The sequence below is a fragment of the Bubalus kerabau genome, chromosome 1 (genome assembly GCF_029407905.1).
Source record: "Bubalus kerabau isolate K-KA32 ecotype Philippines breed swamp buffalo chromosome 1, PCC_UOA_SB_1v2, whole genome shotgun sequence".
Lineage (NCBI taxonomy): Eukaryota > Metazoa > Chordata > Mammalia > Artiodactyla > Bovidae > Bubalus > Bubalus kerabau.
The window spans coordinates 126,947,796-126,963,028 of record NC_073624.1 but is presented as its reverse complement, the minus strand read 5'-3'; the positions used below and the strand labels follow the sequence as shown (position 1 = coordinate 126,963,028).

The 15,233-nt window shown below is 42.6% G+C and overlaps 1 protein-coding gene across 7 annotated transcripts in view; it reads left to right on the top strand.

Annotated features, from left to right (window-relative positions):
- The window catches only part of TTC13 (tetratricopeptide repeat domain 13), an 81,926-nt gene extending 67,356 nt beyond the window's left edge, over positions 1-14,570 (top strand). For 4 of the 7 annotated variants that reach the window (XM_055587978.1, XM_055587963.1, XM_055587958.1 and 1 more), the window contains 8 exons: positions 599-682; positions 1,507-1,591; positions 5,021-5,130; positions 7,681-7,816; positions 9,181-9,260; positions 11,850-11,928; positions 12,071-12,150; positions 13,794-14,570. In XM_055587978.1, the coding sequence (XP_055443953.1) occupies positions 599-682; positions 1,507-1,591; positions 5,021-5,130; positions 7,681-7,816; positions 9,181-9,260; positions 11,850-11,928; positions 12,071-12,150; positions 13,794-13,908 (769 nt within the window). In that variant the 3' untranslated portion in view covers positions 13,909-14,570. The remainder of the gene's footprint in view (positions 1-598; positions 683-1,506; positions 1,592-5,020; positions 5,131-7,680; positions 7,817-9,180; positions 9,261-11,849; positions 11,929-12,070; positions 12,151-13,793) is intronic. The other 3 variants (XM_055587989.1, XM_055587969.1, XM_055587961.1) reach the window with 1 other exon arrangement.
- The last annotated feature ends 663 nt before the right edge of the window (positions 14,571-15,233 follow it).

Here is a 15,233-nt window from a genome sequence, read left to right as displayed (position 1 = left end):
ACAGGCTTAGTCGGTCCGCAGCATGTGGAATCTTCCCAGACCGGGAATCGAACTTGTGTCCCCATCATTGGCAGGTGGATTCTTATCCACTGTACCACCAGGGGAGTCTTGGGATAGTTTTGAAAATGGAGGTTGGGGTAGAAATGGGAGGAAAATACTATTTAGAGTGGTGGAGGGGATGAAGACAGTGAGTAAATTACACAGTCAGAAGGAGTATTAGCAGCTAACGCTGTCAGGAACACTGAGAACAGGAGGGGGTATATTGCTGGGAAAGGGAAGGGATTCTTAATGGTAAAGTGGCAAATAAGTCTGGGCCTCATTTCAGCACTTGAGAACTTTTCTCCCTGCTTTTTTGGCATCTCTGGACTGAGTTTGGTACCTTTCTTCCAGAGTGCTCTCCGTTGCTGACCATCAGTTTTGCTAAGACAGGCATTTGTATCTCCTGTTCTTTGACTGCAAACAAACCAATGCCCCAAACCTCTTGGCTACATTATTCTCACAGCTCTCTTACTGTCCTTTTGAATTAATGTTGAAATTAGATACTATGGAACATATCTTACTGTGAAAACATTCTCAACATATATTTTTTTCCTAACAGGGGTCAGGTGATCAACATGAGATACCTGGAATATTTTGAGAAAATTCTTCATTTTATTAAAGATAGAATTCTAGTTTATCATGGGTAATCTTTCAATTTTCTTTTTCATGGTAATGGATAGATTTTATATGTTTTTCATTAGTTATATTTATGAAACTTGAAAACCACGCCTATTGACAGGCTGAACAAAATATATCACATTTTTACATAGTGTTTGGAATCATAAAGCCTTTCATAATCATTTGTCAACCTTTTTTTTTAATAGCTTTACAAAATCCATGGACCTCAACTGAGTGTTTTTAATCTTACAGCCCTGTGGCTTTTCTAGCCTCTCTCCTGTCTTTGAATTCAGTGAAAGCAGGACGTTTCTTTAAATTTCTTAATTAGGGATTAAATGGTGGATTTCAGCCTTAATACTCATTCTCCCTCAACTGAAAGGCTGTGCAGTGTAGATAGGACCGTGGACAAAAGGCTGGGGAAAAAGAATTCTGAAGGTTAGTTGCCACCAAGTAAATATAACATTGGTCTAAAAGCCTAGTGGTATACTTCCATTTGAGCAACTTTAGGAATAAAAAACATATACTTCTAATTTCGTAGTTGGAATAGGAGAATCAAAAGTTTTCTGACCAAGCCCAGAGCCATGCATGTCCACATAGACACTGGCTGTCCATCCGTTTTGGTTTTCCCTATTTCACATCTGGACACACTGCTGTTTCCCTAGTTCTCATCTGTAGCCCAATACTTATTAGATTAAACTATTCCCTTATTTCAATACTTTGGTTGTGGTCCACCATTTTGAATATTGAGCCACTTGTAATTAAGATTTATCTAAATTAAAGGTAATAGCGTAACTAATTACTGATTTCTGTGTTAATTTTAGTTGCTCTCTCTCTGTTTCCCCTTTAAAGAGCTAATAATCCTAAAGGATTGTTGGAAGTTAGAGAAGCTCTGGAAAAGGTCCACAAAGTGGAAGACCTCCTTCCAATTATGAAGGTAAATTTATCATCAAAATCACAGCAGTTGTTTTTAGGGGATAAAATTAGTACTCTTTGAAAGAAGAACTTATTATCATTAGATGCATATTTGTTAATGTTTTTAGTATTTTAAGTTTTATAAAGTGTGCCACTTAAAAACATTGATAAAAACACATTCTGAATAATAACCAAAATTAAAGCAGACCCTAGAAGGTAAGAAAATGCAATAAAGAAAGCAAAGTCTGTTCAACTAAAGGTTTACAGAAAGAGAAGGGGGAACATTAAGATCAGGAGGGAATGTGTATAATGGCTGATATGTCGTGAGTGACTGATTCCCTCCCTGAAAGAATAAGCATCTCAGATCGGTGTTTTAAAGCCCAGCTGTGTTCTGTTCACTGGAAACACCTGCGACAAGATGATATCCAAACTGTTCAAAGCTGAAAGGTAGGCCAGGCAAATGCTCCTGGAGAAAAGCAGGTATGGCAATGTCAGTATCAGAAGGATTTGAATTCAAGATAAAGGGCCTGTCAAGGGGAAATAATTATATTGTTTTAAAAGTATAATCCATTAAGAAATTAGAACTTTATGAACCTTTTCTCCAAACTACCCCAAATGTGTCCACAGCAGGTACATTTGATTTTTTTTCAATTAATAGTTTGACCTATAACATAAAACTTGAATAAATATTCTCCTTGTAGCTATAGTAGATAAGACTGATGTACATCAAGTAAATGATAAGACATTTCTGTGTATGACAAAGCTCACACATTTCTAAAGCATAACCAGGAGGCATCTTGTCATGGGCAAAGCCACGAGCTGGCCCCGCGCCCCAGGCCCGTCTGCTCGCTGGGCTGGGCCGTCGCTCCTGGCCCTCCTGGAGGCTCTGTGTGCTGATGAGCCTTGTTTCTGGCCAACCTGGTTATTTTGAGGGTCTCGTGAACTGAGGTGTGGTTCTCAGTCTTCTCAAACCCGTCTTAACTCAGCAAACATGTTCAGATGGCCCCTTTACTACACTAAAATCAAATCCATAAGAATGTACATACTCAAAAAACCCCTTAGAAGGTCACCATAGTGCTCTAAAGGAGCTCTAAAAGCTAAGTCGTTTGTAGGCAAGAAACAGTAGGTCAGCATTCAGGCATATCTTCATGAGAAGCCACCAAGAAGTAGCCGGTTGCTTGCACACGCGTGTAAAGTCTTGGTGAACGTGACGGCTCCAGAGGCAGCCCTGCAGCGACCTGTCATTTGGTGACTCAAGTATCATGAGCTATGACTTTGGTGATATGGTTTTCCATAATGGTAAACCACACTTAATAAAGTTCTGTACAGTGTACAGATATACTCTTTCCTCAGTTTATATGCTGTTTGCATTTCTAGAAAAGTCAGTGGGTGTTTCAACTGTAACAGATATTTAGCGTGTGAGGATAAAACGGAGTCTGATTCCAGGCCTAGGTAATTATTACATTATAAACAGCTTCTTCATCCATGTGCAAATCCAGTGGGAGTCATGCCTGTGTGACTGTCCCTTGCACCTCATCCTTGTAGACACACGCTCCCCTGAATTCCCCAAATGTCCTCCAGGGGGCAGAATGGCCCCACCGAGGACTGCTGGATGCACCAAACAGAAGGAAACTGGAGCCTGACTCAGATTTTAGTCTTTAGCTTTCCAGTGGGTGTTTTCGGCATTTAAATTTACTATATTAGGCAGAATAGGGAAGCAGCTGAGGGATATTTTAACACATATATATGAAAGTGAAAAGTGAGAGTGTTAGTTGCTCAGTCATGTCCCACTCTTTGTGACCCCATGGACTGTAGTCTACCAGGCTCCTCTGTCCATGGAATTCTCCAGGCAAGAATACTGGGGTGGGTTGCCATTCCCTTCACCAGGGTATCTTCCCAACCCAGGGATTGAACCCGGGTCTGCTGCATTGCAGGCAAATTCCTTACTGTCTGAGCCACCAGGGAAGCCCATAGTATGTGTGTATGTCTGTGTGTGTGTGTGTGTATTAAGAAAAGCATAATGCACAAAAGACTGCAGTTGCGTGGAGAGCTGCTAAGGGGCCCAGCATCACCCCGCCACCCACCCAGTGTCTGACTTCGAATGCAAAGTCATTGCCTGTTTGGCTATATCTGGGAATGGCCATCTCACTGTGGCCTTGCACGTGGCCTTGCACACCGTGCCTCCACGCAGGCTGGGTGTGTACTGGTGTTTCTAAAGGCACACATAGAAGTAAATAAAAATATGCCTTTGTGTTTAAAGTGCTTGTTGAATGTGATGCCCTGACAGGTTCTTCAACACGATGTCCTTCTGCCAAACTGCCAGGTTCAGAGGTACCTCAGTTCCCCTCTGGGCAGCTGGTTAGTGAATTAAGGGACTGTGTGTCATGAGAGCCTGGGCCCCTGTTTCCATGTGCAGCTCAGGCAGGACCTCACCTTGCCTTATCTCACCAACTGGGTTTCCTCACCTGTGAGATGGAGGTCGTGGCCTATGTTATAGGCTTGCAGGGAGCATCAAAGAGAATTGACGCATACCCTTAAGTGTTAGCACATTCTGCCCCTAAAAGTCCTTGTCCTCATACAAAGACATCTCTTGTCTCAGCCCCTGCTGCCAGCCTTCCTGCCCACATCCACACATGTTCACCCTTCCCTGGACCTTAGTGAATGCCCACTGGTCGCTGTTTTTAGACAACCTTTTCCTCCAATATGTTTTGTGGAGCACAACCTCTTTTTATTTTACCGTCGATTCTCTTATTCAAGTCTGTCAATCCTAAAAAATGTTGGCTACACTCAATAACCGAATTTGGGGAGGATGTTTCTGGAGCAATGACAACACCTATTTATTGGCTTTTCAGTTTATCAGAAGTGTTTTAAACAGAAAGCTGTGTTCATACTCATCACCCTTAAGAGCCATTCTTACCTCTGATTCCTTTAGAATACTCTGCTTTGTTACTCTGTGGTATGCACAGTTGGGGTATGTGCGTATGTGTATATAAAATTCTCAGTTGACAAAATCCTGAGTACTTTTCAGACAGATAAGAGTCTACTTTGAAGAAGCACTAGCAAAAATGCATGGTGCTATTTTGAGTTGTAGGATTGAATACAGCTATCCTGCTAAGTGTCAAAGTTCCTGCCGATTAAGATGAACAAGAGAAAAGACCCAAATGGAGCTCTTAGGAGTGAGAGTTGCCACTGAAGAAAGGCGGTGTGCCTTTTGCGCCGAGGTTCTCTTCTGGCCTCTGGCAGGGGCCATGGGGAGTGCGACTTGGGCTGAGAGAGTGGATGGGGGCATAGGGACAGGCACAGGCGTCCTAGACACTAACCGCCAGGGCAGAGGACACCATGTCTTACGTTCTCTGAGCCTTTTAGAAACATCAAAGTCAGAGTTGGCGCTGCAGATTGGGAATTTACAATGAATCTCACTAGTAATGTGAATTTTCTTTTTCCTTGAAAGCAGTTTAATACTAAAACAAAGGATGGGTTCACTGTGAACACCAAAGTTCCCAGCCTCAAAGACCAAGGGAAGGAATATGATGGCTTCACGATTACGATTACGGGAGACAAGTACGTGCACTTCCTAAGTGTGGGTGTACAGAGGGGGGCAGGTGTCAGAAAGTGTGCAGACACTTGGTATTGCCAGAGCAGGGTGGACATTCCGGGCTTTTGCTGTCTCCTGAAATGGAGATTATGAAGCTCCAGTGTATCACTAGAACCAGCTTTTTTGAAGCTTGTTGTGAGGAAGACTTTTACCAATTAAGTGAAAAAAAGATGAGAGATTGGCAGATTGAAGGCTGTTATTCGAATTTTAAATGTAGTTTTAATTCATTGTGGGAGTACAAGTACGTCTTATTGAAAATTTAGAATATAGATAAACAAAGATAAAAAAATTTTAAATCATTGTTTCCTTAAAAACTGAGATTATACTGTACATATTGTTTTATAACCTGTTTCTTTTCTACCCTTAATATGAACATTTTCCCATACCTTATTCTTAAAAGCATTTCTAAAAAATTGCCTAGTATTCTATTTTTGGAATATTGTAGAGTTACTCCTACTAGTTTTTACTTGTCATTGCACCAAATGAAAATTTGTGTTAATAATCATTTTATGTCCATCTGAAATCCAAACTTCACCTCGGAGCCTCCACATCCTTGAGCTTTGGTGGCATGATCTTGACCCTCCCCAGTCACTGCCCTCCCCACAACACACGTTCCTCAGTTGCTGCCCTGAGCTCCACCACATCTGCATCAGGGGTATCTGGCAGCTCAGCGTTGGGCCCCACATCCTCTCAGCCCCTCTGCCTCCTGGTCTCTTGCTTCCATGTCAGAACTCACACCAGCCTTCAGGAAGAAACACCATTTAGCAAAGATTCTGTGACTTTTCCTTTGAGGTCTCCATCTCTACCCCAAGCCACTTATCAAAGTACCTTCCCAATAAAGATGGTTCTCCTCGCATAAAAGGAATTCCAGGGTTTTCTATTGATGTAAAATTATTGTCTCCTTCCTCTTCACCCACCCATGATTAAGTTCCCAGCAGAAATGAACTACTAAGTAAGAGTACATAAATCCTTCCCCCAAACACAGCATCTTCCTCAGCTGTCTCTTTTCATCCCATTTGTTGTCAGCCTTGCTTGGGGCCTCTGACCCCAACGAGGACTCATGACTCGTATCTCCATCTCCGGTCTCCTGGTGCCTGACCAGTGCTTCAGTGGGCTCCACCCCACTGGGTGTTCCCCTGGATCCCAAAATCCCTCCCTAGTCCGTACCCTGCCACTGCCTGTTGACTCCAAAATCATCTCCCCTGCCAGACAGGCAAGGCCTTTTGTAATAATGGCCTCAAACAGTGCTTCCTGCTTTACCTGAAGCACTTTGCTGCCAGAACCAGGCCTGCCACTTCAGCTGGATGTCTTGTTCCCCGAGGTCACCTCCTACCTCTTGGGTCTGTTTCACTCACAGCCTCATCTTGAAGATCCAAGTTCTGGCCCCTTCTCCCACAAAGCATTTCTGTTTTCTTCCACATCTTCCAAATTAGATCAACTTTCTCCTCTGAATCTCTGATCAACTGTTACCGCCCTACGCATAGACTCATAATAATCTGTGACCTTGTTTCCCCCTCCTTTCCTTGATAAAGACAGCTGCTTTGCCTTGTTGTTCTTCATAGGATCTAAGGACTATTTTCAGCATTTTGGTACTGGTATTATACAGTAAATACCTGTTGCATGGAACTTTTATCCTGCCCCGGGCCTCACATGGAGCTGCACATGCAGCCGAGTTTTAAAAAATGAAACCGTGGAGGCCCAGAACTTGTTTTCTGTGCACAGCCCCAGCTCCTGCTCTTCTGATGTAAAAGAGTGATTGTCTGATAAAATTGAAACACATTGAAATATGTTGTACTCTGTGTAGTTATATCCTTCTCTGTTGGCTTAAGCTCATAAAAGATGTACATCTGAATCTAGAGCCTATTATACAGATTGAAGTTAAGTCAAAAACAGCTATTGCGTTTTAACACATATATATATGGAATCTAAAAAGATGGTACTGATAAACCTATTCTCAGGGCAGGAATAGAGACACAGACATAGAGAAAGGACTTGTAGACACAGCAGGGGGAGGAAGGGGTGGGACAAATTGAGAGAGTAGCACTGACATATGTACATTACCGTGTGTAAAACAGATAGCTAGTGAGAAGCTGCCACACAGCACAGGGAGCTCAGCTCAGTGGTCTCTGGTGACCTAGAGGGGTGGGATGGGGGGTGGGAGGGAGGGAGGTTCAGGAGGGAGAGGATGTATGTATACTTACGGCTGACTCATGTTGTTGTATGGCAGAAACCAGCACAATGTTGTAAAGCTATTATCCTCCAATTAAAAATTAAAATTAAAAAACAAGTTTTTTTTTTAAAGAAGTACGTACAGTTAAACTGAGCAAAATCTATTTGTGACAAAACCGCCTGCTAGAGACACGCCTCGGCAGTCTGCTTGGAAAGGCGCGGACTCGCCTCGCATGTCCTGCCACATCAGCGAGTGCCGCCTGCTGCTGCCCCACACCCCCGCCCCCTGTGTTTAGCTCTGTGAATTGTATAATACATGCCTCTGACATACATTCTTGTATTTCTAGGATTGGCAATATACTATTTTCTGTGGAAACTCAAACCACAGAAGAGAGAACACAATTATATCACGCCGAAATAGATGCCCTTTATAAAGATCTAACAGCAAAAGGAAAAGTACTGATTCTCTCATCAGAATTTGGGGTAGGTTTCTGTTTGTCTTCATTTTATCCATGCTGCTATGATTCTTTTGTCCTCTTTCACTGAGATCGTACATTTATGCTTGAAATCAGCCTTAAATAACCAGGAAATATTTCTTTTAATGTTCTTATAGAGACAGTTCCGTATTTAATAACTACAGAAACGGAGAGAGGGGAATGTATGTAGTTACTGTGTTATGCTATGCTATGCTAAGTCACTTCAGTCGTGTCCGACTCTGTGTGACCCCATAGACGGCAGCCCACCAGGCTCCCCTGTCCCTGGGATTCTCCAGGCAAGAACACTGGAGTAGGTTGCCATTTCCTTCTCCAGTGCATGAAAGTGAAAAGTGAAAGTGAAGTCGCTCAGTCGTGTCCGACTCCCAGCGACCCCATGGACTGGAGCCTACCAGGCTCCTCCGTCCATGGGATTTTCCAGGCAAGAGTACTGGAGTGGGGTGCCATTGCCTTCTCCGAGTTACTATGTTATATTATCATAAATTGGAGCTTTGTCAGTATTTAAGTGTATAGGTTGTCCATGATGGACGTGACTGTTTCCTGGACTGCAGGCTCCTCCACCATTGCTTTCTGATTCAACGGGGAGCTGCGTCCTGCCCCCCAGGAGCTACAACGTCACCTGCATGCTTGTAGCTGTCACTGTGTGCAGAGTATAGGGGGTGCTCCATCCACGTTCTGGATGGATACCCATGGCTTTTGGAAAGTTCCTTTATTTCTCTGGATTTTATTCAGTTTATACATATAATTGGAGGAGGGCATGGCAACCCACTCCAGTTTTCTTACCTGGAGAATCCCATGGACAGAGGAGCCTGGCGGGCTACAGTTCATGGGGTCACAAAGAGTCAGACACAACTGAAGAGATTTAGCATGCACACACATATATAATTAAGTATATCGATCACCTAAATCTCAGTGGCGGGGGTGGGGGAGGGGTGATGCTAATCAGAATCTTGGAGTAGAAAGGCCTGTAGTCTGAGAAAGTATATTCAATATTAATAAGCACTTTGTTTTATTTTAATCCTAATTTTTTTTTGACTTTGCAAAATCCTAATTTAGACTTTGCAAATAATGTTATAGACCAAAACAGATATCTACGTTTATCAGAAAAATTTGCTGTTTTGAAGGCAGCTGGGAGCATACTGCTTAAAACTAAATTGTACATATACCCTTTCATTAGAAAAAAATGATGTGAAAGAGTATAATATATTCAGGGATGTGAAAAGTAGGTCCTTGTAGGAGAAGAATGAAATAATCCTCTTCCTAGTAAATGATTCTGCTGTGTCTTGTCACCTCATAAAAATGAGTTTATAATCTATTATTTAAGTTCACGAGCACATATGTTTTTTTTCCTAGGAGGCTGATGCTGTTTGCAACTTAATCTTATCCTTAGTTTATTATTTTTACAATTTAATGCCGCTCTCTCGTGGATCCAGGTGGGTGATATCCTATAATCTGACAGTTTTGTAGTGAAGAACACACGCCTTTTGCTTGCATTTGCTGTGTGGGTATGAGTACAGGTATCCTAGCAATGGCGAGAAGCCCCCTTTGATTTTCCAAAGTCCACCCGAAAGTGATGTCCTTGATCTACTGCATCATCAAGGATTCTAGAAGGTGGTTCTAGTAAAAGGGTTCTTGGTGTTTACAGGCTGGAGCTCATTCATTCACAAAAATGTATCCAAGTCTCACTCTGTGCACACATGCTCTCACTGTGCTTTAATTCCTGGTGTTTGCCCAGACTGTTACCCTGCTGCCCCCAAATTTTGGCCATTAATTGACCTTTACCCCTAAAGTTTAATACTTGTGCATCACCAACCATCCCAAAGTATTATTACTGTTATAAATAAATTCTACTTAGCGAATTCATCAGGAGTCTTTCAAGTGTCATTCAAACAAGGGTGTGTCTGTAGAGCTTTCTTTTTATTCCCTTTTATTTGGTCCCGTGTGCAGCGCATCAGGTGAATGGTGTAAGCTGTTGTTAGCACATGTTTGAATTTAAGATGTTTTGGTTAAAATCATATACTTAAGTGTCTTGATCTCTGATTAATACTTTAGAAAGTAAAACTCTCCTAAATGTGGTAGTAAGTTTTCTTGTACTATTAAAAAAGCATTGGGAGTTGGGCATAATGGGCGCAGGGGGTCCACTGTGTGGTGATGGATGGAAACTGGGCTGGTGGTGATCACTCTGTGGTGTAGACATGTGTGCACCTGGAACTTATGAAATAAAAATGGCCCTCAAGTAAAATAGGAACAGAAATATTGTACCTTAGGCACAACTGTTATAGGAATGCTAACTAGATCTATAACATGCAGGGGGCCTCCATGTGCCTGTTCATCCACCGCTTGCAGGCACTGTGCACACGCGTGTGTTCACGCAGCAGCTCTGTGGGCTTCTGTGTCACTTGAGAAGGAGGTCCAACTCCAGTCATCCCCGTCTCCCCCTCAGCCCCTGCACCTGTCCGGTCCCTGACTAAGTCTCGTTGACTCTGCCTCCTGAACCTCTCCTCTCCTCTCATGCTCCCCGAGCATGCCATAGCTCAGATCGGCTCATCTCTTGCACTGACCTTTCTTTTTTAAAAACATATTCATTAAATTCTCTATTTTTGGCTGCACTGGGTCTTCATTGCTGTGTGGGGGCTTTCTCTAGTTGCAGTGAGCTGGAGCTACTCACTGGAGGGCATGGGCTTCTCATTGCAGTGGGTTCTGTTGTGGAGAACTGGCTCTAGGCGCTCAGGCTTCAGTAGCTGCAGCTCTCCAGCTTAGCTGCCTCGAGACACGTGGGATCCTCTCAGACCAGGAATCAGACCTGTGTCCCCTGTAATTCACAGGTGGATTCTTAACCACTGGACCACCAGGGAAGTCCCCCTGCTTATCTCTTGCACTGACCTTTCTAACTGGTCTCTCCATTTCCAGGCTTTTCTTTTTCCCTCTCTGTGCCCCAGTTCTTTATATCTGTTGGCTCAGGTGCCAATTCAGTGGTGTGATGCACAGTGCCAGCTCCTCCCTGCCCTGGTTTACCATGGCCTCATCACCTTTCCTGTCATCTACCCTCTCTCCATCCTCACTCTGGCCCCTCCACCACACCCCCTGCTTGTCCAAACACCTTCCTGTCCCGCCCAGCCAGCCCACTTCCGTGCCTTCTCCTCTATCTCCATTGCCCTGCCCATGGCCTTCAAAGATAAAGTGCATGTGTCCGTGGCCTCTGTGAGGGCTTCCCTATTAGGTGACTGCAGGGCTGACTCCCTTTCTCTGGCATCCACTTGCAGAGGCAAGAGCTCTGTCTTAGCTGTCTTCGTCCTGAGGTGCCTCTCACAAAGCACACAGCTGGCGTCATAACAAAAATGTCAGAGCCAGAGTGAGTCTGGACATGCCAGGAAGGAAGTGCACATAACCCAGCCTTCAGACCAGTCTGTTAGTACTTTCTGAGATGCGTTCTTTTTCTTCTTTGGGGCCAAAGTTTTTATTGTTAAACTCTAATAATATGTTTGCATTTACAAAGTATATTTTTTATATATATATATATATATATGCATTTTAAAGCCAAGCCTCATGCAGTTAAAAATATAACTAAGCAAGGACTTCCCTGGCAGTCCAGCTGTAAAGACCCCATGCTTCTAATGCAGGGGGCTTAGATTCGTCCCTGCTTGGGGAACTAAGATCCCACATGCCATGTGATGTGGCCGATAATGAATTTTTTTAAATAATAGAAAGCAGGCACATTTTCTAACTCAGTGTTTTCCTATAAGAATAGGAAAACCAATTGAAAAGAAAACTCCTAATTAAAAGAAACTTTTTGTCTCAGAAAAATATTATTGTTACATATTTACCCCTAAATTAGTAAACCAGTAAATATTTTTCTTAGTAAATTAGCAAATATTTTTAGAAATATTTTAAAATGAAAATATTCTTTTAATGTCCAAAGAATTGTTAAAAGAAATACAATGTCATCTTTTAGGATGGGAAGTCCATAGTGTGGTAACCCTCTGTGGCCTGGACTGACTGGTAATTGTTCTCTATCTGAATAGTGTGATCGCTTACTCAGTGATTGTGGGAGCGCTGATGGCAAGTGGAAAAGAAGTAGCAGGAAAAATTCCCAAAGGGAAGGTATGTTGGAGCTGGAGCCAGAAGGGAAAAGGTTTCAATTCCAGTCTGTGGAGTTTTATGTTAAGACACACAAAGGAACCGAATCCCAAAGGGAGCCTCCCCTCCATCTTTAACCACATTCTTAAATCTCTTTCTCTTTCAGTTGGTTGACTTTGAAGCTATGACTGCCCCTGGTTCAGAGGCCTTTAGCAAAATAGCTAAAAGCTGGATGAACTTGAAAAGGTAACTTCTTGATAGGGGTCAACAAAAGGATGTGAAACTGGAATTGTACTAATTTTTTATGGGTTATGATTATATAATGAATTTAATCTGCTTTTCAATTTTTTGTTGTCATTTATGACCCCTTAACAGGTGAGTGTATGGATAAAAATGAATAATGAATAAAATAAGGAAGCCAGTTTGTGAAGGAAGGGTTATAGATGTCTTATTTATATAGTCAGATATTCCTGTCTCTTGGCTCACTGATCCTTTGTCTCAGACTCGCAGAGTCAGTATTCAGGAGTGATTTTGAAAACTGAGCTGGACCTGACTCAGACTTCTCTGGGTGGTGGCACCTGCCTTTCAGCTGCATTTTTCCTTTCCTCTTTGTTTGGGGAAGGTGGTGCTTTACTGTAATTGAGGTACAAAATACATAGGAGTCAGGGAAAGCTGCAAGAAATTACCCCTGACGGTTACCGTGGGAGGGCCCAGTACTATGATCTTCCCTGGCTCTTGTTTTCAAAAGCACCACAGGGGCACATAAATAAATATATATATATGGGCTGAAATTAAACTCACAGGTGCTTTCATAGTTAATTTTGTTGTTGTTGTTGTTCAATCCTAAGTCATGTCCAGCTCTTTGCAACTTCATGGGCTACAACACACTAAGTTCCTCTGTCCTCCACTGTCTCCCAGAGTTGGCTCAAATTCACGTGCATTGAGTCTATGATGCCATCCAACCATCTCATCCTCTGCCGCTGCCTGCTCCTTTTGCTCTTAATCTTTAAGCACATCTCACTATTTAACCTTATTGACTCTTGCTCCTTCTCCTTGGTTTTTTTTTAATATCATAGAAACTTCCAGTTTTGCCTTTCCATATCTGTTCAACATAGCAACCACTCTAAAAATCGCTGGATAATGTGTGCTCTGTTTAAAACAGAAGTTTGGTCTGTAAGATACTTTGGTCCCATTTGTAAGTATTCCATTAGCTTTGTAATGAAAACTCCTAACAGTTACACCTCCTTCTGGTATATTTTTGTCTCAGTTTACTAGTTTACATGTATTTTAGTAACATGATCATAAGGTCAAAGGCCTTGCCTCTGTTTCCTGCATAATTTTACAGTGTTGATCTTTCAACAACTCTTTGAGGGAAAAATAGCAACGCTACCTTATGTTGTGCAGCTACAGGTTCACAATGTAATTGAGACCTCTTCCACACTCCTTACCAGGAGTAAGTAACTCTGGGAGTTAGGAATACTGTCCTTCTTGCTGCAAATACAGGGAAGTGGGTCTGAGAGGAACCACTAAAGCTGATAAGGATCAAGGCTGGACCCAAATCATGTGTCTTCAGGTTCCACGTCTAGCGTGTCCTTCGGAGGGATGTGTTTGCATAACACTCATTGTGTAAGTCCGAGATTGACCTTATTTCCGAAGGCTGGTTGACTTTACCTGCATCTCATGATGGGAGCCTGCTGATAGCCCATTCATTGCTACAACAGGATCTGCTCTGCTCACAGGTCCCCCTGCGATGTGATGTTGTCTGATGTCACGCATGTGGAGTACTGTAAAGTGAATATTGTAATAGGAATTGGTGTAATATAAGCTTTGCCTTTTTTGGTAAAATTGTGTTGATTTTCACACCCTTTCTTTGCATTTTTCTCTTTCAGTATTTCACCTTCTTATAAGACTCTGCCATCTGTGTCAGAAACGTTCCCAACATTAAGATCAATGATCGAGGTGCTAAACACAGACTCCTCTCCACGTTGTCTTAAGAAACTCTAGTTATGCTGTGGTATTTATACAAGTAAAGGGCCGGACCTCTTGCTTCTTAAGTTATTTTTTAAAACATGGAATTATAAAGAAATTAGGTCCTTTATTACTTTTGATACCAATTTTTGATAGGAATTGAATACTTGAAATCATTTTATTTACCTTTCTGAACCATAACAGAAATCATGAAAGAGGGTTTTGAGGGGACAGAAGAGCTCTGTGTCTGGGATGGGAGGCATTTGCATTAGCCAGTAGCCACTTGGTTTCTACTTACAAAGTCATACGACTCCTTCCTCATGGCGAAAAATGTTTACTCCAAAAACCAAAAATTAACAATTAAAGGGAACAAAAGCTACAACAAAACAGGAGTGTTTTCATTCCTTTAAAAATCTGGATGTTTTTCAAAGACCTTCTTTTTATGCACACTGTGATAACGCATCTTGTTTTCAACTGACATCGTCCTCACGTGTGGGTTCTCCATTTCGTTTGAACCGTGGAAGATTTGTGGCCATCAGCATGCCTGGAGCTCATGACCTGGGACACTTACGTTGAATGATACAGACAGTATTTGCCAGTGACTCAAACACTGAATTATTGAAACATGTTTTATTTGTTTTTTTCCTCTTTATTGGAAAAAATAAACGGGGTGATTTCTATAAATCACCAGTTTTTGACACTGGATTATGTATGTTTTTATTTTGTGAGCCAGTTTCACTTTCAGGTATAAGAACAGTCAGAAAATTGCTAACTTTCTTTTGCAGACAGGGTAATGACAGTGCATAAATGGGTTCAGTTAAACACCATTTCCAGTCATTTTCATTTTTCTCTGGTCTCTGTGAAAGAGTTAAGCTAGTCACTGCTTTCTGTTATTCACTTTCTGTCTCGCAGACTCTTGTGAGCAGGACACAGCAGTGTCTGCATGTCTGCAGGTGTCCATGCTTGGCAGAGACGCCACCCTGGCACTTGCTGCATGGTGTGGCACTTGCAGCGTGATCAGCAGAAGGCCGCTCTTTGGACAGATAGGACCTGCCCTTTGGACAGGTGCTGTTCTGGGCACTGACCTGTGTTTCAAAACACTGAGATGTGGCTCGTGTTCTCATCTCATCTGGATGGTGATACAAATCGTCAGGCACACCTCATTTTATAAAGAGAGCTCACACACCCACAGCCAGCTTTCCCCAGAGTCTTTGTTTTCATTTTACAGATAAGAGGGTTGAGGCTTTGGGAGCTTGATGACTCTCCCAGGTGCCCCCAAAGCCAAGGTGCTAGGATCCAGCCAGGCCTTTCTGGCCCCAGGGCCTGTCCTGCCCCACCGTGGTCTCAGGGCACCAAGGATT